Source organism: Leucoraja erinacea, chromosome 30, assembly GCF_028641065.1.
Source record: "Leucoraja erinacea ecotype New England chromosome 30, Leri_hhj_1, whole genome shotgun sequence".
Taxonomy (NCBI): Eukaryota; Metazoa; Chordata; class Chondrichthyes; order Rajiformes; family Rajidae; genus Leucoraja; species Leucoraja erinaceus.
This window is the reverse complement of record NC_073406.1, coordinates 19,404,479-19,428,199: the sequence shown is the minus strand read 5'-3', so window position 1 is coordinate 19,428,199 and position 23,721 is coordinate 19,404,479. Positions and strand designations below refer to the sequence as shown.

The following is a 23,721-nucleotide window of genomic DNA, read 5'->3' as shown; positions in this document are numbered from 1 at the left end:
ATTTGTATATTGACTGTAAAAATGATGCGGTGGACATTCGGAAATGGCACACTATCACTCCAGTAAAGTCAGCATCTATTATTCCTGGTACCAAACATGTAATAAGTCCTCCATTGCCAGAGTGAGGCCACACACACAAACTGGAGGAACAGCACCTCATATTCTGTTTGAGTAGCTCACAATCCAACCCAACGGTATGAACCTGTCTAGAAGGGTTTGAACAGTCTGAAGAAGGGTCTCTACCCCACACACCACCCATTCCTTCTCTCCAGAAATGCTGCCTGTCCCACTGAGTTATTCCAACATTTTGTGCCTACTAACGGTAAACATATTGAATTCTCAGAGTTTAGATAAAGATCTAAAAACCCCCCCCCCCCACCCCATCTTGCCCCACCCCTCCTTCCCCCAACTTCTCTTTATCCCAGCTAGATGTGTACCATTTCTCCCACTGTCCCTCCCCCTCACCCCTGTCCAATTCTCCCATTCTCCCCGCCCCCATCTCCCCTGACCTTGGGTGCTGTCTGTGTGGAGTTTGTATGTTCTCCCTGTGACCTCGTGGGTTTCCTGCGGGTGCTCTCGCTTTCTCCCACATCCCAAGGACATGCGGGTTTGTGGGTAAATTCCCCCCGGTGTGTAGGAAGTGGATTAGAAAGGGGGATAAAATAGAGCCAGTGTGAAGGGGTGATCAATGGTCAGCATGGACTCAGTGGGTTGAAGGGCCTGTTTCTATGCTGCATCGTCAAACCAATCAAAATGAATGAAAACAGCTGAAATTGGTGGCAGAAGATGTTATGCTGAGGAAATCCAGTGTTAGATATGTTGGGCCTGTGATGTTTAACCCTTCATAACCAATAAACATCATCCTTGGCAGTAGACAAGGCCCCAGCTGCGGCAAGTTTTCTCTTCAATCCTTATTGACTTCCCTTTTCCAGGACTGCCTCAATGCTATGAGCTATTGTCAGCTTTTCCAGGCAAACTCTTGCTTTCATCCAGGTTGAGGTAAATAATGTGACATCGAAACATAGAAAATAGGTGCAGGAGGAGGCCATTCGGCCCTTCGAGCCAGCACCGCCATTCATTGTGATAATGGCTGATCGTCCCATATTAATAACCCATGCCTGCCTTCTCCCCATATCCCTTGACTCCACTTGCCCCTAGAGCTCTATCTAACTCTCTCTTAAATCCATCCAGTGATTTGGCCTCCACTGCCCTCTGTGACAGGGAATTCCATAAATTCACAACTCTCTGGGTGAAAAAGTTTTTCTCACCTCAGTCTTAAATGACCTCCCCTTTAGTCTAAGACTATGGCCCCTGGTTCTGGACTCGCCCAACATTGGGAACATTTTTCCTGCATCTAGCTTGCCCAGTCCTTTTATAATTTCATATGTTTCTATAAGCTCGCCCCTTCATCCTTCTAAACTCCAGTGAATACAAGCCTAGTCTTTTCAATCTTTCCTCATATGACAGTCCCGCCATCCCAGGGATCAGTCTCGTGACATGTTTAATAAGCATACCGTTGAACTGTAAAGGGTGCAAAACAGAGTTACGAGGATGTTACCGGGTTTTAGTTTAGAGATACAGTGCAGAAACAGGCCCTTCGGCCCAGCGAGTCTGCAATGACCAGCGATCCCCGTGCATTAACACTATCCTACACACACTAAGGACAATTTACACTTTGACCAAGCCAATTTACCTACAAACCTGTATGTCTTTGGAGTGTGGGAAGAAACCGAAGATCTCTGAGAAAACCTATGCACAGGGAGAACATACAAATTTCGTATAGACAGCACCCGTGGGGATTGAACCCGGGTGTCCGGTGCTGCAGTAGGATTTGAATTATGAGAGGATGGATAGGTTGCATCTTTTTTCCCTGAAGCGCAGGTAGCTAAAGGATGACTGTAGAGGTTTATTAAAATCATGAAGGGCATAGCTAAGGTGAATAGTTAAAGTCTTTTCCCCAGAGTGGGGAAGTCGAAAACCTGAGCGCATGAGTTTAAGCTGAAGGATAAAGATTTAAAAGGGACCTGAAGGGCAACTTTTTCAAGCAGAGGGTGGTGCATATATGCTACCAGAGGAATAATGTCATTTAAAAGACACTTGGAAATGTACATAGGACTGGTTTGGAGGGCATTGGGTCAGGTACAGGCAATTGGGACTAGCAGAGAATAGTTGGGCTGAAGGGCCTGTTTCCATGCTGTATAATTCTATGACTCGATGATTGTAAATGCACAGAATCAAGTGGTTCCATGCAAAGTTATTGATACAGTGTAAGAACACAAGAAGCAGGAGTAGGACATATCATAATCATACGTTATTCGGCAAGTATGTTTTGCAACATACAAGGAATTTGGTTTGCCATGCAGTTATACTAATAAAAAGCAACATAACACACAAAATACATTTTAATATGAACATCCAACGCACTGACCCCTTCATATTCCTCAGTGATGGAAGGCGAAGAAAATGCTGCCTCTAGCCTGCTTCACCATTTAATGACTGATCTGTCCTCAGCTTCAACTTCACTTCCCTGTCTGATTTCAATAACCTTTGACATCCATATCTACCCTGTTAATTAATCTTAAATCTTCCATGACAGTGATCTTTCATTTATTCTAAACACCTAACCGTGTAAATGTAGCCTGCCCAGCTGTTCCTCATATGATCACCTTCTTCCCAGGAATGAAGCTGACAAATTCTGAACTGCGCCCCACTCGGGTAAATCTTCAGTAAGGGTAAAGAAAACCCTGCATTGTAGTCTAATAACTGTGTAACCACCACAATACTTTCTTCATTCAGTTATCTTATCTGTCCCCCTTGCCTCCCTATTTAGTTGCCCTATGTGTACATTGTTGTTCTGCGTTTCAATTATAAGCGCAGACGGGTATTTCGATTAGAAACAGCATTCTCTAGCCTCCTTTTAAACTTTTTCCCCATTCTTCCAACCTAAGTGGATGACCTAATTCGCCCTATATTATACTCCATCAGCCAAATTTCTGCACACATGCATATCCCATAGGAGACTCCTTGTATCCAGGTCATAATATGCTTTCCAATCCATTTTCGTATTGTCAGTAAATCTGGCTTTGGTACAGTCAGTCTTTTTCATCTAATGGAGATTGTAAAGAGTTGAGGTCTCAGCACGGATCCATATGGCATGCCACTAGTTGTAGCTTTCTAACCTGAAAACAACCCATTTATCCCAACTTTCCTATTTTCTGTTTTTTAATAAATTATCTTTCAAAACTAATGCATCACCTATAGCTTCATGAGCTCTTGTTTCCTTAACATTTTATGTGTCGCCATTTTGAATTCCCTTTGAAAACCCTAATGCTTCACATGTACAGATTTCAGTTAGTTACACCCTAAAAGTGTGAAAATAAATTTGTCTAACACAATTTCCTTTTTATAAAAAAAGCTACAAAGAGCTGAAATAACTCAGCGGGTCAGGCAGCATCTCTGTAGAAAGTGATGTTTTGGGTCGAGATAGGTGATGCTGGCAGGTAGATGATGGACAAAGTCCAGAGATGAACATTAACACGACATGAGACAAAAAGGTTGGTGTTGCGAACTGTTATGGGCCTGCCCCACTTAGGCGACTTTTCATGTGACTGTAGGAGACTATGCAGTCGCCACATGGTCACCATATGTTCGCGGGTGGTTGTCAGGGAGTCGCCTTCATGGCCGTGAGGAGTTCCCGCATTCTGGGAACTCGTCGCGGTCCCATTATGGTCGCTGTGAATTTTTCAACGTGTTGAAAAATTAGCGACGGCTAGAATGAAGCCGCCATGGAGAGTAGCGAGAATTCCCGAGCAGTAGGTGGGTCGGCAGGAGGTCCTAGTGGGTTGCCAGGAGGTCGGGGGTTCTCGTAGGTTGGTGCCGATGCTTTGGTGGCGATTTCATTGGCTCATTGGGGAAAAAAAAGGTAAGCAGTAATTTTCAGAATTAAGGATAACCGACGGTAATGTTAAATGTCCGCCGAGCTTCACAGCCGTGTATCTCTGGCCTCTTAACAGTTGTCTCCACTCCTTCTCCCCCCCCCCCCCCCCCCCCCCCCCCCCCCCCCCCCCCCCCTATTCTGGGGTTGGGGAAAGAGGGAGAGGGGGAGGGTTTTGTAGTTAGCTGAAATTGGAGAATTCAATGTTGATACTATGGGGTTGCAAGTTACCCAATTGGAATACGAGGTATTGATCCATTGTGTATCCTAACTCTGGCAATGGAGGAGGCCCAGGGTAGTATGGGAACGGGAAGATAAGTTAAAATGGTTAGCAACAGGGAAATCCAGTAGACCTTGGCGGACTGAGCGCAAACGTTTGGCTAAATGGTAATGATCACCGAGTGTACGCTTGTTTCCGCTGATGTACAGAAGACTACATCGAGAACATTGAATGCAGTAGATTACCTCCCCCTCCCCTTCCAGCAATATTTCTTCCTCTCGCTTCACAATTCGTAACTCTTCAAACTTTTTGTCACATCTTCTGTCTTTTCATCTCTGGGCTTTAAACATCTGCCTCTCAAGCTCCCCCTCACCTGTATCAACCTGTTACCAGCCAGCCCTGCCCCTGTTCTCCACCCCTCCCTTCATCCACCGCAATCAGTCTGAAGAAGAGTCCCAATCGCGAACGTCACTTATCCATGTTCTCCAGAGATGCTGCTGAGTTTCTCCAGCAGTTTGTCTTTTTTGTGAAGAGAAAAGACAAAGCTTGGTTTCATTTGCTTCTTAAATACTATCCTGGTGCCAAGAGAAATTCTAAAGATAATTTCCACAGTTTACCGATATTACATTTAACATGAATTTTAACTAGACTGAATACAATAATTTTTTTCGCACAGCTCCAGCAATCTAGATTTAATCCTGACCTCCAGTGTGATCTGTATGGAGCTTGCACATTCTCTGTATGACTGACTGGGTTTCCCTTGGGCACTGGTCTCCTCCAACATCGTAAAGACGTGGGTTGGTTGGTCAGAGTGAAATGGGATGAGTATAGAGTTAGTCTAAATGGAGATAGGCACAAAATGCTGGATCTTACACATCGCTACAATATTACCCCTCAACCTCTTGCACTCCAAGGAATAGAGTCCTAGTCAGCCCAACCTCACCTTAAACTCAGGCCATCAAGACCTGGCAACATCCTCATAAATCTTTGTTGTACTTTTTCCAGATTAATAACGTCTCTCCTATAATAGGGTGACCAAAACTGAACATAATACTCTAAATGTGGCCTCGCCAACATTTTGTACAACTGTGTCATAAAATCCCTACTTCTTTACTCAATATCCTAACTGATGAAGGCCCTTGTGCTGAAAGCCTTTTAATCACCTTATCTACCAGTGATGCCACTTCAAAGAACTATCTACCTGCACTCCATGTTCCCTCTGCTCTACAACACTCCCCAGAGCCCAACCATTCACTGTGAAGGGTCTGCCCTGGTTTGACTGATATAAAGGGAGTCGGAAAGAACCTGTGGGCGATTAGAAGAGCCAAAAGGGGCCTTGAGATGTCACTGCCTATTTGGATTCAAGAAAATCCCAAGATTTTTGATACATTCATTGAAAACAAGAGGTTATGCTAAGTCAGAGGATGTAAGGGAGGCACTAGACAAGTACATTGCATCTGTATTCAAAGTCAGAGATCTGTGCTAGGACCTCTGTTGTTTATGATCTATATAAACGTCTTGGACGTAAATGAGACAGGTTGGTTAGTAAGTTTGCAAATGGAATCCAAATAGGTAAAGTAGTAGGTCTCCAGCATCTGCAGTTCCCTCTTAAACAAAGTAGTAGGTCTATCAGATTAGAGGCTTTTACCTACAATGAGAGGGTGGACCAACTTGGATTGTTTTCTCTGGAGGCTGAGAGGAGATCTGATAGAAACATATAACATTATGAGAGGCATGGATAGGATAGACTGTCAGAATCTATTTCCCATGGTTGAATTTCCAAAGACTCGAGGACATATAGTTTTATGGTGAGAGGATTAAATTTAAAGATGTGTGGGCAAGTTTGTTACAGAGGGTAGCATGGAACTCACTGCCAGGCGTGTGGTGGAGGCAAATACATGAGTGGCATTTAAGAGCTTTTAGATAGGCACATGGATGTGCAGAGAATAGAACAATATGGGTCACATGCAGATAGAGGAGATTAGTTTAACTTGACCATGTTCGGCAAGGGAATCTTGAGCTGGGCATTGTCCAGAAACCTGACCTCAGGTGCTGTCTGTGCGGAGCTTGCCCATGCTCTCTGTGACCATGTAGGTTTCCCCCGGGTGCTCCAATCTCCTCCCACATCTTAAAGGGGTTGTGGGTTAATTGGCCTCTGTAAAATTGCCCCTAGTGTGTAGGGAGCGGATGAGAAAGTGTGGCAACATAGAACTAGTGTGAGCAGGTAAGTGATGGTCAGTGTGAACTTGGCGGGCTGAAGGGCCGGGTTCCAGGCTGCATCTTTCAAATCAATTAAATTCAATTCATTAATTATGTAACGGAAATAAAACTCATCATTCACCTTTTTTTTGCGGTATTTAATTTTCTCCCATCCCTACCCGAATGTGGTGATTTATTTTTTTTAACATACAATTAAGTGGGTAAGAAAGTATCGGCATCACAAATTGCCTCTTATCTGCCAGGCTAATTTGAAGTGTAAAATAGGCATGTTTTTCTTCTATATTAGAATCTGTCAACAAATGTCTGTTTGCATTGCTAAGTACATGTAAGAGAAGAAACATTGCCCCGTTGCCTATGTTGGTTCTACATTATGTGATCACATTTTGATACTCTGCAGGCATAGTGAAAAGTAATAAAGAATATATATAATGTCTTGAAAGAAAAGTAGGAAAATGCTTATCCAGGTTCAGCTTTGTGCCACGGGTGGTGAATGTCGTAACTACAGAATAATCCATGAAGCTAAAAGTATAATGGCTGTAATCACAGATGATGCATTGGTGGTTTTGTTATCACTGTAACATGTAGCGTCACTTATGGAAGGTCACAGTGGAAAAAGGGGGCATGCAAATGAAGTTATAAATTACAGTTGAAGAACAATATTTTGATGTGTTGGATGGGGACTGTCAGAGCAGTGAGATGTAATTCATGAGTTCATTATAGCGCGAAGGTGCTTGACAGCTGAGCCATGCCGAGAGGAAAATTTATTCTTTAGTTTGTGCTGACAGAAAATGGCAGATCATATGAGCAGTTTGTGCAGATGCAATGAGACCTTGCAGTGCAATTGTGTCACTCTGACAGTTCTGCCAACCCTTGTTATTTATGCTTTCAACCAAAGATTTTTTATTTAATGACAAAAGGAGCAATTTGTACTTCGTGTGTGGGTCTGTGTGTGTCCCGCAATGTTGCCCAGTATAAATCTCTTCAATTAGGCTTGTATGCAGTTCTAATTTTTGAATATGCGTAAGGTCACACGACAGATTCTGCTGTCAACATTTGGATATATTGCTAAGGAAAGGGTTGAAAATTTGCTGAAGGGAACAGCTGCTCAGTGCCTGCTAGCGATCACCAATTCAAACCAAACATAGAGTCTTACAGCACGGAAACAGGCCCTTCAGCCAACTCATCCATGCCGACCAAGATGCCCATCTATACTAGGCCCGTTTGCCCACATTTGGCCTATATCCCTCTAATCCTATCCATGTATCCCAGAAGAAAGGTCCTGACCCAAAATGTCACCTAACCATGTCCTCCAGAGAGCCGCTGAGTTACTCCAGCACTTTGTGTTCAGCGCAAGATACCAGCATCTGCAGTTCCTTGTGTCTTCCTCCACACCTTTTCTATCCAAATATCCTTTAAATATTGTTATTGCATCTCCATCAACCACTTTCTGTGGCAGCTCGTTCCAAACATGTATTCTGTGTTTGAAAAGCTGCCCCTCAAGTTCCCATTAAATGTTACGCAGCTGATTAGGAGTTGCAAGTGTTGTCAGGCATTGTAGCACAAGTTATTGTGAGGCAGATTAAAGGGCCTGTACTAAATGAGTGTTCACATTGCTTTCATGGTTAAAATTCATTAAGAAACGTCAATTTGAAGAATTTGAAACGTCAATTTTGATTGTCACTCATTGTCGCATGCAGTATGTGGGGAAATTACAGTTCACTGCTTTGGTGTCTACTCAGTCCTGAGATGAGGTTTGGATGATATAGCAACACCATTCCTATGGCTAACTAATTACATCCCCTTAACATTGTTCGGGTTCATTCCTGCAGCAAATAGACTATTCCAAAAATCCTCTGGACTTGATTATTCCAGTTCACTCCTGGTTAACTTTTAATCTTATTTCCATTGATGAAATTATCTAAATCTCTTCCTCTTTCCGTCTAGCCACATATCCCGTGCAACTTGGCAGGCGCCACAGTAGCGCCACCTTCCTGTCACCGGTTGGGTTTTCTCCGGTTTCCGTAAGCCAGGGTTTGTAGGTTAATTGGCTTCTGTAAAATTGCTCCTATTGTGGAGGTAGTGGATGCAAAAGTAAGATTACATAAAACTGGCGTGAATGCGGAATCGATGGTCGGCATTGACTCAGTGGCCGATGGGCCTATTTCCACTCTGTATCTTTCAAACAATCAATCAAATGTCATCCAACCTACAGTAACTTTGGATTAACAATGTCTTGATTTAAAAATGATTATACTTTTTACTTTTGCTCTCATAGTATTGTCCTTTACTATCTCTGAAAACTCCTGCATCCTCCACATTCTCAACTGTTCTAATTCTGGCCTTTATCTCAATGATTCCACCATTGGTGCTGGAGTCTCTAATTGTCTTGACCCTGAGCTCTGGAATTGTCTCTCTCAGCCTCTCATGCCTCTCTCTTTAAAACATACCCCTGTGACCATCTACTGACCTTTTCCTTTAACATCTAGCCCATTTTTTGTTTGATATGGCTCCTGTGTTCTGGGGATATTCTGGTAGGTTAAGGATGCTGTGCGAATACACAATAAGTGTAGTAAATGTTCACCATTGAATTTAGTTCTTTCTGCTGAACCTGCTGATCCTTGCGCAAGGTCTCATAAGATTTCCGGCTTGCCAGTTGCATGTCTGAGTTGTACCAACAAGTTATTTGATGAGACCCAAGCCCAAACATGCAACCATAATCCTGATTTATTTATTTTTCTCTTAATTTTGTAAAATTGAGCTCAAATTCCAGCAGCCCCCATTGTGTAGCCTGCTGAAAGGGAAATAGCACAGAAAAAAAATCAAAATTAAATTTGGTTTGCTCAACATTGAGTAAAAGCACAAGCTAAAAATTGGGGCTCTATTTGTTTGGGGGAAACACCTGTAAATTTTATTTGGGACTTCCAAGGAATAAAGTGCAAGGCATTGTTCACACAAATGGTGTGGCCTGTGGACCATCTGAGTGGCTGTGCATAACTTCAGGAATCACACACAAACTAAACCCCTGCAATGTTAGCTTTAAAGTGGGAGGGACAAAGTTTAATGGAGATGTGTAGGGCACATTTTTTATACAGAGGGTGGTTAATGCCTGGAATGTTCTGGTGTTTCAGGGATGGTGGTTGAAGCAGATACGATAGTGGCATTTAAATGTTTTTGTGTAGGCATATGGATATGCAGGGTTCCATGTTCAGCACAGACATTGTGGGGCGAGGGCCTGTTCTCTACTCTTCTGTGTTCTGACTTGGCTCGAGCTCTGAGCATGGCATTTCTCATTTGGGACTGCTGCTGGAAGTTGTGGGATGTCTTGGGTGTAACCTGGTGTGTGATGAGTACAGGGGCGGACATGGTAGAAAGCACCTTGCTGCTTCACTGCTGGATCGGACGTCAGGCTGGTGGAGATGAGGCAAGATGGCTCGGGGCAGATCTACCACTCATAAATAAGTAGAAGGTCTCACCTCCAAAATGCTTAGAAATCTCATCCATCAAAGCTGAATTTGTGGTTAGCTTATGCGTTCCCCAGCCGCAATGCAGTCACGCTCCATTTTAATAGCACTAAAGTGAGGTTCCTTCCTCCAGGTCTGCTTTCTTGTTCAATCAGCATGCTGTTTCCTGGTCACACATCCGAGGTGCAGTGTCAAACCTGCGTTGCACTGCAATCGCTGTCACTGCTGCACATCAGCAACAAGTAGGGTGTCATGGGCTCTGAAGAGAGCAATTGCATTGTATGCTTGCACGTCTTAATCACAATTTTATACACCAATGCAATTACATAGCAATATAAAAGAAGTACTGTGCAATTGAATTCCCCGAGACCGGAGGCTTTTTAATACAGAATATTTGTTCAAACAAGAATACTCTTCCAGTTGCAATCTCCTTGCTAGTTCTTGTAGGGGAGTTCAATTAATATTTGTAAAAGAAAATAAATGAGAAGGATTTCCGGAATGGAATCATCTGCGTAGATCTTTCAAGAGATGCACTGTAGAAACAGTGGGATGAATGACATCCTGCAAACCCAGCTTTAGGTCTGGTTGGGATAAAGAATTGTCTGCTTCCTTGGGGCATGGTTGTCTGTGAATGGATGGAATAAATATTGATGTTGCAAAAGGAGAGAAAATAAACATGAGCCCTGCTAATTAAACAAATGTCTGATCAAACATTCCATCATTATGGATTTGAGAGTGTATTTACATGAACAAAATCAAATCTTGGTTGTATTTTGCATTATTCCAACTTCTGTGATGACTAAATGGAACCTGTTTGCATAAAAGGTAGATATGCTAATCATTTATCTTGTTCCAGTTACTGTTTAGCATTTATTTTGCTCTGGTAACGTTCTTCTTTCTGCTTCTCCTCCCTTCCCCCAAACCTTTTTTAGTTACACGAGAGCAGTTACGATGCAGGGAAGGCCTTGCAGCGACTGGTTAAGAAGCCCGTGCCCAAACTGATTGAAAAATGCTGGTCTGAGGATGAAATGGTAAGAAACTCAACTTTCATTTGTGAAGCAAGTTAAGAAAGCTTCAGTGTTCTCTTTTGTGTTTTTTTTAAACTATGAGTAGCAATGTTACAAAATGTTTGAGATTTTACAAATCAAGTCTTTAATTTATCCCATCAGATAAAGCATAAAAAGAAGTTTAATTTGACACCTAATTCACTTTCATATCTTCAGTATTAAAAAAGTTATGGCCATTTTCATACTCGGAAATTGGCATCTTGTTCCCTATTGCTTTTTCATTGACTTAACACAAAAGCTGTGATCGAGAACATTTAAAAGCCGATAACTTTCTTAAAATTTAAGAGAACTGAAAGAAATTATCAGTTATTTTGGATTGAAGCATTCTGAAACAAATGTGAAACAATCTTACTTAGATGACTTGAAATTAAAGCATATAATTAGTTAGTTATGTAATTGTAGCTAATTACAAAATTCAATTACTAGATCTAAACATCTATCCATTTCTTAAGAATAGATTAACATTTTTAAATAGCCTAAGTGTCCAAATAACATTCACACAAGAATTCAGAATATAACATAATTTTTAAATCTCATTGTCATGGGTTTATAGGCCAAATGGAATGAATTTAATGTTTAATACCTGTAAATTAATGGCCATTTAAATCAGCTTGCGAGTGGGATTTTCTGGAATGGGACCATTTGGAACGTTCTGGATGCGGTGAATTTAGTCCCCCATATTGGCAGCAAATACACTGCCGGTTCTTCGGGGGGGAAAAATCACCGTTTCGTAACTTAAAATGTGAATTAAATACATCTTAAGAAACACTTTTATACATAAAAATAAACTACTTTCTTTTACCTGGTCCTCCATAAAATCCGTCCCCGTTTTCGGCATTGACGGCTTCAGAAGCTGATTTTAAAATCATTCCAGCGATTAACTTGTCGGGTGAATTTTTTTTTAAAACGCACAGAACGGCCGTAGGAACGATTCTTTAGCAACATCTTGCACTCCAACAAATATAATTCAGGACCAGGTCGGGAAAAAAACCCATTTTAACCTCCTTCAACTAGCATCGCAACCGGCTTCGACTAAAAAATTACTGATTTTTAAAACGGCAACCTATTTTTAGTCAAGGCCGGTTTTGAATTTTTTGAAATAATCGCCGGAACATAGAAGAAGCTCGACTACGCGGAAACCACTTTCAACTATTGGGGAGAGTGACAAAACCCTCCGGGAACCTCACGGAAACCTTGGGTGGGGCGCAAGGTCTCCAGAGGTTTCCATTCAGGTTTCCTAAGTGGGACAGGGGCTTAAGGGGTTTTTAACTTTGTATGCTGGTATGGGACTCTTCAGTGCTTCGTCATTTAAATGTAAAGATGGATGCTTCCTATTGCTCCGTTCACAATGACTTGGACCATGTGAGCAAGCATTGATCTGTCATTCACCCCGAAGCAGCAGATTGTTGGGAAATGTCGGTGTTGCTGATCAACTCCCGACTGAATTTGATCATTGTTGGCATGTTTGACTAGATGTTGAGAGAGGGGAGGGAGAGAGGAGGATGGGTTAAGGTGAACGGCCCTCAGGTGCACCGATTTAATTGATTCCATGAGTGATGGCCACAGGCACGTCTGTGATGCTTTACAACTGCCGACTTTCTTGGGGTGAGGAATGGCCTTCCATTCCCCGCACCCAAATAATGGACTCAGCTGTGAATCAACGCACAAGGGCTCCCTGTCACCCACCCACCTGGGAAGAAGCAGGGACTGGAATTGTTTTTAAACTGTTGAAAATAAATCACGGGCAGCTTGTTCTTGCACACCATAATCCGCCTGGGCAGTCTGAAACTCAATGATGTGACGATTGAATTCTCCAATTTCAGGTAACCTGTTCCCCCTCTGACTCTTGCTCTCTCTCCTTCATTTCTACCCAGGTGTTCTCACACACTCACTTCTTTCCAAAACATCTCCCCCCCCCCCCCTTATTACCCAGATTTCCCCTTCTCCACCCACTCTGCCCATCACCCACATACTCCTTGCGGCCCCTATCCCTGTTCCCTTCTGCCCACCACCCTTCTTTATTTGGTTCCACTCTTCTTCCTTTCTTAGCAGATTCCATGGTCTACAAGCCTTTTGTTGCTCCCGCTTGTCCCCTCCCAACCTCTATTGCTATCTCCACCTTCCCTTCCCCCACTTGACTCCACCTAGATCCACCCATCGCTTGCCAGCTCTTGCCCCCCTCACCTCTTTATAACATCCATCTCCTCTCTACTCTTTCTATCCAGATGAATGGTCTCAACCCGAAACATCAATGGTCCATTTCCAACCACCAATACTGCCTAACCCACCAAACACCTCCAAACTTATCTTCATACAATTGTTTGTCCAAAATACCATAAACTAAATTAACCTAAACCATATGTTGGCTGATATTTTGGACAAACGATCATTTGGTCGTAAAATGGTTTAAAAAAAAAAAATTGTTTCCTTTCCTGCCCCAGTTTATTCTTCCCTTTCAATCGCCCATCCTGAGTCCCAAACTGAGCTGCTGTGTCCACCCACCACTGTGCCAAAATATCTTGGTGGAGCTGGTTCAGTGAATGGTGGCAAATATAAAGACCAGGAGACTCAGCACTGGGGAGAAGAGACCTAGCTAGCGAGAGGCTGGTGATCGAGCAGTCAAAGTGATTCATCTCAATAATCTTTGCTGATCACTCATTGTAAATGGCTGAAAATGTAGGTAAGTCCTGGTAGTTGCTGGCGTCCAGGTTGGATGAGTCAGTCAAATATGGGGATAATTATCTGTACAATTTTAAGTTGACGATAGAGGAGAGATCCTGTTTTCTTAAAAAGCATTGAATTAATTAACATGTCTAGTTCCCTTGACAGCGAGTTTACCCAGGAAAGTCCAGTTCTAATCTCCAATCATAAATTTCCTTTTGTTAGTTTCAATCTGTGCCCTCCTTTGTTCGACTGTCACGGCTCAGATTTAAAAACTCTCTGGCAGATTCAGCTTTTCCGAGCCTTCTGATTTCATTAATTTATTTCTGTTTATTTTCAACCTTGCCTACGAGTAATTGTGACGATCAAAGCATAGTTTCAGCGCACTAAAGAATTTGATGGTTCTATCCACCGAATGTCAGTGCCAGCAATGTTTTGTACATGCTAGTGTGTCTGGTCTTATTATGTTGCAGCTACTTGAAATGTTCTGGACAGCTGCATCCTGTTTACAATGCTGATCTGCACCTGGTGGTCCAAGTCTTGCCAGAGATGGTACAAAATCTGCTTTTCTTAGCTCAAAGGAGGACTTAATGTAACATACAATGTCAGCGTTGAATATTGTTCAGAACTATTCCGCATTTAGCTCTTGAATTTATTTTGACAGGATTGCAAATTTCTGTAGCAACACATTTTAAATGTTCATATGGAATTACCAGAGGTCAAAATCTTTCACAGCTGATAGCTATTTTAATAAATAAACACCGTTCGTGCAATTTTCATGAGTGGCCGCAGGACAAATTGCCCTGAATGATGATCTTGCTCAGCTCTGAATAGATGATTCACATTTCCAGTCGGCCTGACCAATACAGATCATTTTGCTGCATGCTCAAATCTTAATCATATTTCACAAACGCACATGCACATTTTGCTGGATTTGTAAATAACAACCTTTTATATTTAAATTAAATACTCTTCCACCAACGCAGGCACATGCACATGCAGATCTCTTCCCCCCCCCCCCCCCCACTTCGCCCCCTCCCACCCTCCCTTCACACCTCCCACCCTCCCTCCATGTTTCTCTCTCTGCTTCTCTCTCTTCCCCCTCTGCCTCTCTCCCCCTCTGCCTCTCTCCCCCTCTGCCTCTCCCCCTCTGCCTCTCTCCCTCCGCCTCTCTCCCTCCGCCTCTCTCCCTCCGCCTCTCCCTCTGTACGTCTTTGGAGTGTGGGAGGAAACTGAAAAACACAAACTCCTTACAAGATTTCACCCAAGATAGTCAGGATCAAACCCGGGTCTCTGGCGCTGTAAGGCAGCAGCTCTACCGCTGCGCCACCGTGCCACTCTCTTCTTTATTGTCACATGTACAAGATAGAATGAAAAAGCTTTGTTGTGCTTGCTATCCAGGCAAATCATACCACACATGAGAACATCAGGTCTGGCAAAAAAGATGATATAGTCAAATAGCGTGTTACCGCTGCAGAGAAAGTGTAGCAAAGTGTGCGATCGTGCACTTTGTAAGTAGGAATAAAGGCATAGACTATTTTCTGAATGGAAAGAGGATTCAGAAATCGGAGGTGAAAAGGTACATGGGAGTACTGGTGTAGGATTCCTAAAAGGTTAATTCGCAAGTTGAATTGGTATTAATTAATGCTCATGCAATGTTAGCATTTATTTCGAGAAGGCTAGAATATAAAAAAACAGGGGTGTAATGCTGAGGCTTTATAAGGCACTGGTCAGAACATATTGGAGATTGTGAATGGTTTTGGGCACCATATCTGAGGAAGGATGTGCTGGCGTTGGAGAGCGTCCAGAGGAGGTTTACGAGAATGATCCCGGGAACAATTGGGTTAACGTATGATGAGCGTTTGACGACACTAGGATGGGAGGGGGGGGTGGAATTGAAATTGAAATTTAATTAATAGTGAAAGACCTGGATAGAGTGGATTTGGAGAGGATTTCACAAGTGGAAGAGTCGAGGACCAGAGCCATGAAATAAAATAATGTGCCTTCAGAAAGGATCCTGACTGTGTGCCTCATTTCTACATTCTACCTGTGACCGCGTGGGTTTTCTCCGAGTGCTCAAGTTTCCTCCCACATTCCAAAAACGTTTAGGTTTTTCTAGGTTAATTGGCTTCTGTAAATTGTCAAATTGTGCATGATGGGAACAAGTGTATCGGTGATCGCTGGTCGGAGTGGACTCAGGGCCGCAGGGCCTGCTTCCACACTCTGTCTCTAAACTAATCTATGCTAAACTAAATCAGTTTGAGAGTTAAAACCATGGGTTTCAAAGTCCTTTTGGCCAAGCATAAGGTCATCAACGGTGCATGTACCATGATATTTTTCTCATGTGTGCTTTGTCCAATAGTAGCTAGATCCTCATCTAACTGCTTGTTAGATCTCTCTCTCTAATGGTTTATGCCTTCCTTGCAAAATTCAGTTTCCAGTTGCCAAAGCCTCCTTGAGGAGCTCTTGAAAAGACTCAAGTATAGATAAGAAAAGATCAAGTAAATGTCATGTTTCTATAGTTACAGTCTCTACTATTTTGATAGGTAGCAGAAGCTGTATTGATATGCCATCCATACATTGATGTCAATGCTTTTTCATAATGATAATGGACGTTTCAAAAATAAATCCTCTCCTTTGCTCCGGTTTAAATGACGAGACCTTGACTACACAGTGAAGTCAATGTGGTGCAATTCCACTTTACTTTTTATAAATGAGACTTTCAATTGCAAAAGAATAATCTTTCTCTCTACATAAAGAGGATTATTTATTGATGAAAGCTTACATAACTCAATTTTAAAATCTATTTATGATGCCTTTTTACTCTGTTCCCTTTTAACTATAAAATTTCTATGAAACTTGAAACCACGGAGAGACGTGGTGTTTAAGAAGGAACTGCAGATGCTGGAAAATCGAAGGTAGACAAAAATGCTGGAGAAACTCAGCGGGTGAGGCAGCATCTATGGAGCGAAGGAAATAGGCAAGGTTTCGGGCCGAAACCCTTCTTCAGACGTGGTATCTTCTTAGCAACAGCAGGATGAAACTGTTATTTAGAAGGAACTATAAATTTATGAGCACAGAAAGCTTGAGTGAATTTCGAGTGTAATTTGATGATCAGATTAAGGGGCTTTGTTAATTTGTCTTTGTTCGCTCAGGCAAGCTCATCCACATCAGTTGCACAGTCACCACCACAGTAACCAGATAGGCACAAAGTGCTGGAGTCACTCGGCGGGTCAGGCAGCATCTCTGGAGAAAAAGAAGAGGTGATGTTTTGGGTCGGACCCCTTCTTCAGTCTGAAAATCACCTATTCTTTTTCTCCAGAGATGCTGCCGACCCACCGAGTTCCTCCGGCTTTTTGTGTCTATATTTGGTATAAACCAGCATCTGCAGTTCCTTCCGACACCCCAGTAACCAGGTTGAGGACTTGGAATGCTCCTTTGCACTTTGCACAATTAATTCCTAACTACCCAGACAAAATAAAATCAAAATGTTGGTATGATTAATATAACAAAGGACTGTTCGTTTTCTATCAGAAGTCTTCACTCCATTCTAATGGACTCGCATAACATGGTATTCTCAGTACTTTTACACATAACGTTTCACCCTTGAAGCAGTGACATTGCTATTAATTCCTATGGCGTGGTCTCAAGCCTTTTTTTTCTCAGCTACGCTGAGTGCCAAATGAAGTGGAGAGAGAAAGAAAAGTGTTTTGGTCTATGGCATAAATAGATTTCCGTCAGCTACCCAGTTTGCCAATCTTAACTCACCTTGTTTCAGATAACACCTTTGCAATATGAAATGTTATTTCTGAAGAGTGGGTTGTAATTATTGTTGTACACCATACGGACCAAATCAGCGGTTAGGTATGTCAATCCATCTGTTTGCATGACGGTCTTATTGTTATTACATAAATTTTACAGCATAGAAATAGGCTCTTCTGCTCAACTGGTCTATGCTGATATTTCTAAAGCCTTCATACAAATTTATGCATTTCTGTCACCATCGCTTTTAGTACTTCTTAACTTTTACCTAGCTATCTGTTCACATAATAGCTCCACGTGTAATCGGATATGACATCTACACCACTGGTATGCTATCAAAGCGTATGTGATCAGACTGAAATATCTGTCGGTGAATATACCTCGAAGCGTCTCCGTTTGATGATCAGCTGGGACCTAATTGAATTCAAATTAATTTTTTATAAGCATAATGATATTGGTAATTAAAGTATTTCAAAAGCATGTGTTCTGCGCTTATCAGAGATTTGGTCTCGATTAGATAATTGTCACAATGGTGGGATACTTGCTGAGTTAAACAAAAGGTTTCCCTTTGTGAACAGTGTGCCTTGGGGAGCAGCTTTGTTGTACAGCTGCCGTCGCACTTCAAAAGTATTTTACTATCTCAAATGTGCCTCCTAACTTGCTACGGTTGTGAAAGGCATCATGCGAGTGCAAGCCTTTATTTCTATCTTTAACTCTTAAGCAGGTCAGCTGTACGCTCCAGGCTTCCCCAGATGGTTTTCCGGATCTGCATTTTGAGTAACTGACCGGGGAGCAGAGGGTGGAGGGGGAGGCTATTTCTAGAACCAGCACTGTGGAATGGAGAAAGGTTATTCAATAAGGGTGGTGAATGTCGAGTCTTGCACATTTTAAAGGCAGGGGTACATAGATTTTTGAAAAGCAGGTGTGTGGCGCGGGTGGGCGGGGGGGGGGGGGCTGGTGAAGATTACAATGGGTAGATCGAAATGTGGAGGTGAGGATACAATCAAATTGGCCATGGTCATGTTAAATGGCAGTACAGGCTTGAGGGGCCAAATGGACTGGTCCAGATCCTAATTCATTTGTGATATTCTCTTGAGGTAAATATGTTCCAAAGAAAGGATGATAATAAACTGATAAAATTATGCATTGTTTGAAATTGATACAGTTTGACGTGAAAGGAAGGTACGGTGGCGTAGTGGTAGAGTTGATGCCTTATAGCACTTGCAGCGCCAGAGACCCGGGTTTGATCCTGACTACGGGTGTTGTCTGCACGGAGTTTGTACGTTCTCCCCGTGACCGCGTGGGTTTTCTCCGGGATCTTCGGTTTCCTCCCACACTCCAAAGACGCACAGGTTTGTAGGTTAATTGGCTTAGCATAAATGTAAACATTGTCCCTTGTATGTGTAGGATTGTGTTAGTGTGCGGGGATTGCTGGTCAGTGCTGACTCGGTGGGCCGAAGGGCCTGTTTCTGCGCTGTATCTCTAAGCTGGACTAAACTAAACTAAAGATATGAGGGGCTAGTAGCATGTGGTAAATTAGAAAACAATATTAAAATACATGACATGACAAGGCTTTGGCCAGCAATTAAACAAATAATGTATGACTTAAACAAATATACATTTATTTTAAGGCGTAAAGACATAACAGGAAATGTGTTCCAACCAAGCATTGCTGGAGGAGTTAACATTAAATCCAAGGAAAAGGCTACAACATTGCCAGAAAAAGCAGTGAGTGTGAGGATTAGGAATGTTTAGAATCCAGCAGAGGATGACCAAAAAATTGACATAGTCGCAAAGAGATTTTATAAGTAGGCAAAAGACGAGCAAGGGCAAGTCAGATTCATTACCAGCGTAGATTGGAGAATGTATAATGGGCAATAAGAACATGGCAGAAAAATTGACCAAGAACTTTGTCCATACAAAAGACATAAGAAAAGAAATGCTCCTAGAAATACACGAGAACCAAGGGTCCAGTGCAAATGAAGAAATAATATAAACTAGTGTTGGTGAACGAATACAACTGGAGACATTACTAGACCTGAAAACTGATACATCTCAAGGATCTGATGATCGGATGCACCCCAGAGTTTTGTGAAATGATGGCAATAGAGATAACGGGCACATTTGCTACCATCCATCTAAACTATGGATTCTGCATTAGTTTCTGATTAGAAGACAGCAGATATGTCCAAAATATTTAAGGGAAAGGAGGGAGAGGGGAAAATTGCTAATCTGGAAGCCTGACACCAGCTTTTGGGAACGCAAGGAACTGCAGATGCTGGCTTCCAAAAAAAAGACACAAAGTGCTGAAGTAACTCAGTGGGTTATGCAGCATCTTTGGAGAACATGGATAGGGGATGTTTCGGGTCAGGACCCTTCTTTATACTGATTGTATGGGGGGCCGGGTGGAAGGAAGCTAGAAGAGACAGGACAATACCAGGCAGGTAATAGCGATACAGGTGAGGGGGGGGGGGGGGGGGGGGGGGGGGGGGTGACAGGCAGAAGGTGGACAAAGACCAGAGATGAAAAGACAGAAGATGTGAGACAAAACGTTTGAAGAGTTGCGCATTGTGATGCTGGAAGAAGGGATGTAGGTGAATGTAAGGGGAAATCTGTTAGAAATTACGGGAATATTTTCTCTTTTAAATGATGTAACATAAAGATAGAAAAAATAATAATAGTACTGAGGATGAGGGGGAATGGGGAGAGGAGGGGAGTAAATAGACTTTTTAGGACTGTTGGAAAAAAAGATTCATTCAGGGTAGACACAAAATGCTGGAGTAACTCAGCGGGGCAGGCAGCATCTCTGGAGCAAAGGAATAGGTGACGTTTTGGGTCGAGACCCTTCATCAGACTGGAGTTGAAGCGTAACCTTCTCTAGCGATGCTGCCTGACACGCTGAGTTACTCCAGCATTTTGTGTCTATCTTCAGTGTAAACCAGCACCTGCTGCTCCTTCCTACACATTCATTCAGGGAAGTTGGTCTTTAGAGCCTGCGGAAGTGGTCGCAGTTCCATTCAGAACAGAAATTGATAGCTTTCTGCATGTTACAGGATTTAGAGAGTGGGCAGAAAAAGATGTTGAGCGAGGATCAGCGATGTTCCAACTGAATGATGGAGATGGCTGAGGGGGCAAATGATGTACTCTTGCCCCTATTTCTCATGTTCTTTTTCTGAAAGTCTAATTAGCATAAAGTGTTGAGGCTCCTCGGCAGGTCAAGCAGCACTGAAAGAAGCTGGACGGTTGTGTAAAAATCTTTTATAATAGGTCATTAACTTGAAACAGCGACCCTGCTTGGGTTGAGGGTTGGTTGAAGCAGTTCCTTGGAAAGCTGCTGGAAAAACCGCAATGCTCACGTGAGTGCGTTCCAAACCACTTATTCCGTGCACTGCAGCACAGAGCTATGGTGCATGCAGAAGGTCAGTTGTCACCATTGAGTCCAGCCGCATCCATTACCTCTTGAGTTGATAGACTGAATACCCCTGGCATCTGGCTTGCTTTTACACCTGGCATTGTGCACTACTGCCCAATTTATTTGAATGGGATTCTTGACCTTAATTGTAAGGGATCAAGTTTAGGATTTATATTTCTGTATTTCTCTCTATATTTATATTTTAATTAATTAACAATAGTTTATTGTGTTGGAGATCAATACGTTAAAAGGTTTATGCGACTTGTCCTTGTCCTGTGGAATTCTCTGTCTCGGAGGGCGGTGGAGGCCGGTTCTCTGGACACTTTCAATAGAGAGCTAGATAGGGCTCTTAAAGTTAGCAGAGTCAGGGGTTATGGGGAGAAGGCAGGCACGGGGTACTGATTGGGGATGATCAGTTATGATCACATTGAACGGCAATGCTGGCTCGAAGGGTCGAATTGCCTACTCCTGCATCTATTGTCTAATGTCTAATTTGCTGCTGGCCTTGCCGAGGGAGTGTGAGGTATAAATGGATTCAATAGAAGGGAATTTGGTTTGTGTGATGGTCTGCGCTGTGTCCACAATTCGCAGCAATTTCTTGTGGTCTTGAGTGGAGCTGTTCCCAATCCAAGCTGTGATGCATCCTCATAAAAATGCTTTCTATGGTGCGTCTGTAGTCTATTGCGGTGTACTGTGTCTATGTGGTCTATTGTGTATGTGTTTGTATATTGTGTGTATGATAGTCAGGAAAGAATAGCTGCTGAATCTCACCTTCAGCTCTTTATCTGTAAAGCAGCGACCTAATCCGCGAGTTCAGAAGAGTGTCTTCGATCTTCAAGCTCGAGGGCACTCGCCTGGAAAACCTCAAGCTGGATCGACCGTCAGCGATGAAACCAAGAGTTTGATCGACCACACACGCACACGCGTGCACGTGCGCGTGCGCAAACACATCGCAAAGGCGGGGACCAGGGAAAGCGGGGGAGCGCTGTCTGAAATTCACAACCGCGATGAAAAGGAAGGTAAAAGATGGCTGCACAGTGTACGGTAAATCCTGTAGAGAGCGCGGGGGGGGGGGGGGGGGGGGGGGGGGGGGAGAAGTAGTGGAGACACTTTTAAGAAGTCAGACACCGTTTAATAAAGTTTAGTGGACATTTTACCTACCGGTCGTTTTCCTTGGTCCTGAAAATTTCAATGAGCCAATTAAAATGCCCGGCCAGCGAAGGAGATTGCCTACGGCTGCCCTCGACTGCCTGTAATTAAATAGCGACCCCGCTCCACTGCACTACGAGTTAAAAAGAACCATGCAGACCAATTTTTACTCGCGGAAAAATTTTCAACATGCCGAAACATTTTCCGCGACCTAGCTAGAGGCCGCGAGTATGCGGGGAACTTCCCTTGAGCATGAAGGAGAGTTCCAGTGACCTCATAGGACCTCCTAGGACCACGTGTCGACCATGTTGCGAGTTTGAGTCGAGCGCAAACTTGTCTAAATTTGCAGATTAGGTCGCCGCAGTGGGACAGCCCCTTAACTCTGCAGGCTACAGTTGTTATAACCATATAACAATTACAGCACGGAAACAGGCCATCTCGGCCCTACAAGTCCATGCCGAACAACTTTTTTCCCTTAGTCCCACCTGCCTGCACTCATACCATAACCCTCCATTCCCTTCTCATCCATATGCCTATCCAATTTATTTTTAAATGATACCAATGAACCTGCCGACACCACTTCCACTGGAAGCTCATTCCACACCGCTATCACTCTCTGAGTAAAGAAGTTCCCCCTCATGTTACTCCTAAACTTCTGTCCCTTAATTCTGTTCACAAACTTGTCCAAGTACTTTATAGGTGTGATGAAGATTTCTGCCGCTATCACACTTTCAGGCAATGAGTTCTGGATTCTGACCATACTCCAAATGAATTTGTTTTTCCTACTTCTCTCCTCCAATCTTCTTCCGTTTAAATCCATACCCCCTGGCTTTTGACCATCTTCCTTTATTGTTTGTGGTATTCATTTCTGCTCTTACAGCGAAAACTATTCTTATTTACCACCTATTACATCGCTAAAACTTTAAGTCTGTTTGATTTCTGCTTTCACTACTCAAAGTTAAGTTACCTCCATTTCTGAAACAGTACTAACTTGAATTTTTCCGGAATCAGCCTTCACAAAATGACATTTGGAATACTGATATGAAGTACTGAACACTGTTTGAAGTGGTCTTGATTTTGTAAACAGCTGTCTGTAGTTAGACAAATCTTTCTTTTAATCTGACATTTACATTTTTTTTAAGTTCCCATTTCGTGTTGCTTGAGGATTAAATTTAAAGTTCCTGTTTTCGTAATTATTTCTGCTTGCCTTTCCCTCTAATTATTTTAACCTTGCTTGATCCAATTTCTGTACGTCTGTTTCTCCCTGAATCGTGCATTGTTTATTTGCCTCCTTTCATTCTTTCCATTGCACTTTCCAACTTTTTCAAATTTCTCTTAATTCTAAGCGTCGTCCCCACAGCCAACAATTTGTCACCTTTTTGTTGCTTTGCACCAAAGTAGACGAAGACATCGGCTGGGAAAAGATAAGGAACAACTTTGAAAGGGCTGAACCTTATGGCTCAGTTAGGATTTGGACAGGCCCTGGGAGGTATTGATATAATTAACTGGATCCTCAATTTGTTATTCCCAGTTGAGTGGAAGGGGACTTTGACTTAGGAAGCAGTAAAGTGATTGCTTAGGAAAGTGGGAATTTGAAAACACTATAAACGGAACAGGGGTCACCTCGAACCAAAGTAATAAACATACATAAAATATCATGTTGTGTGCTCATGTTGAAGAGGGGGTAAAATGAATACAATTCTGGAACAGTGGGGATGTGTGAGCGATTGTACTCGTAAAAATGTTTATTTTTCTCAAGTTTTGCTTCTGTGCTTAGTGCCATGTTATGTGAACCAATTCCTACAGCCACACTACAGACATATGGCAGTCTGCTG

General features: G+C 42.7%; 1 protein-coding gene across 8 annotated transcripts in view; it reads left to right on the top strand.

Annotated features, from left to right (window-relative positions):
* Positions 1-23,721, top strand: part of rerea (arginine-glutamic acid dipeptide (RE) repeats a) — a 509,606-nt gene that overhangs the window by 356,720 nt on the left and 129,165 nt on the right. For all 8 annotated transcript variants that reach the window (XM_055659600.1, XM_055659606.1, XM_055659605.1 and 5 more), the window contains one exon: positions 10,768-10,866. In XM_055659600.1, the coding sequence (XP_055515575.1) occupies positions 10,768-10,866 (99 nt within the window). The remainder of the gene's footprint in view (positions 1-10,767; positions 10,867-23,721) is intronic.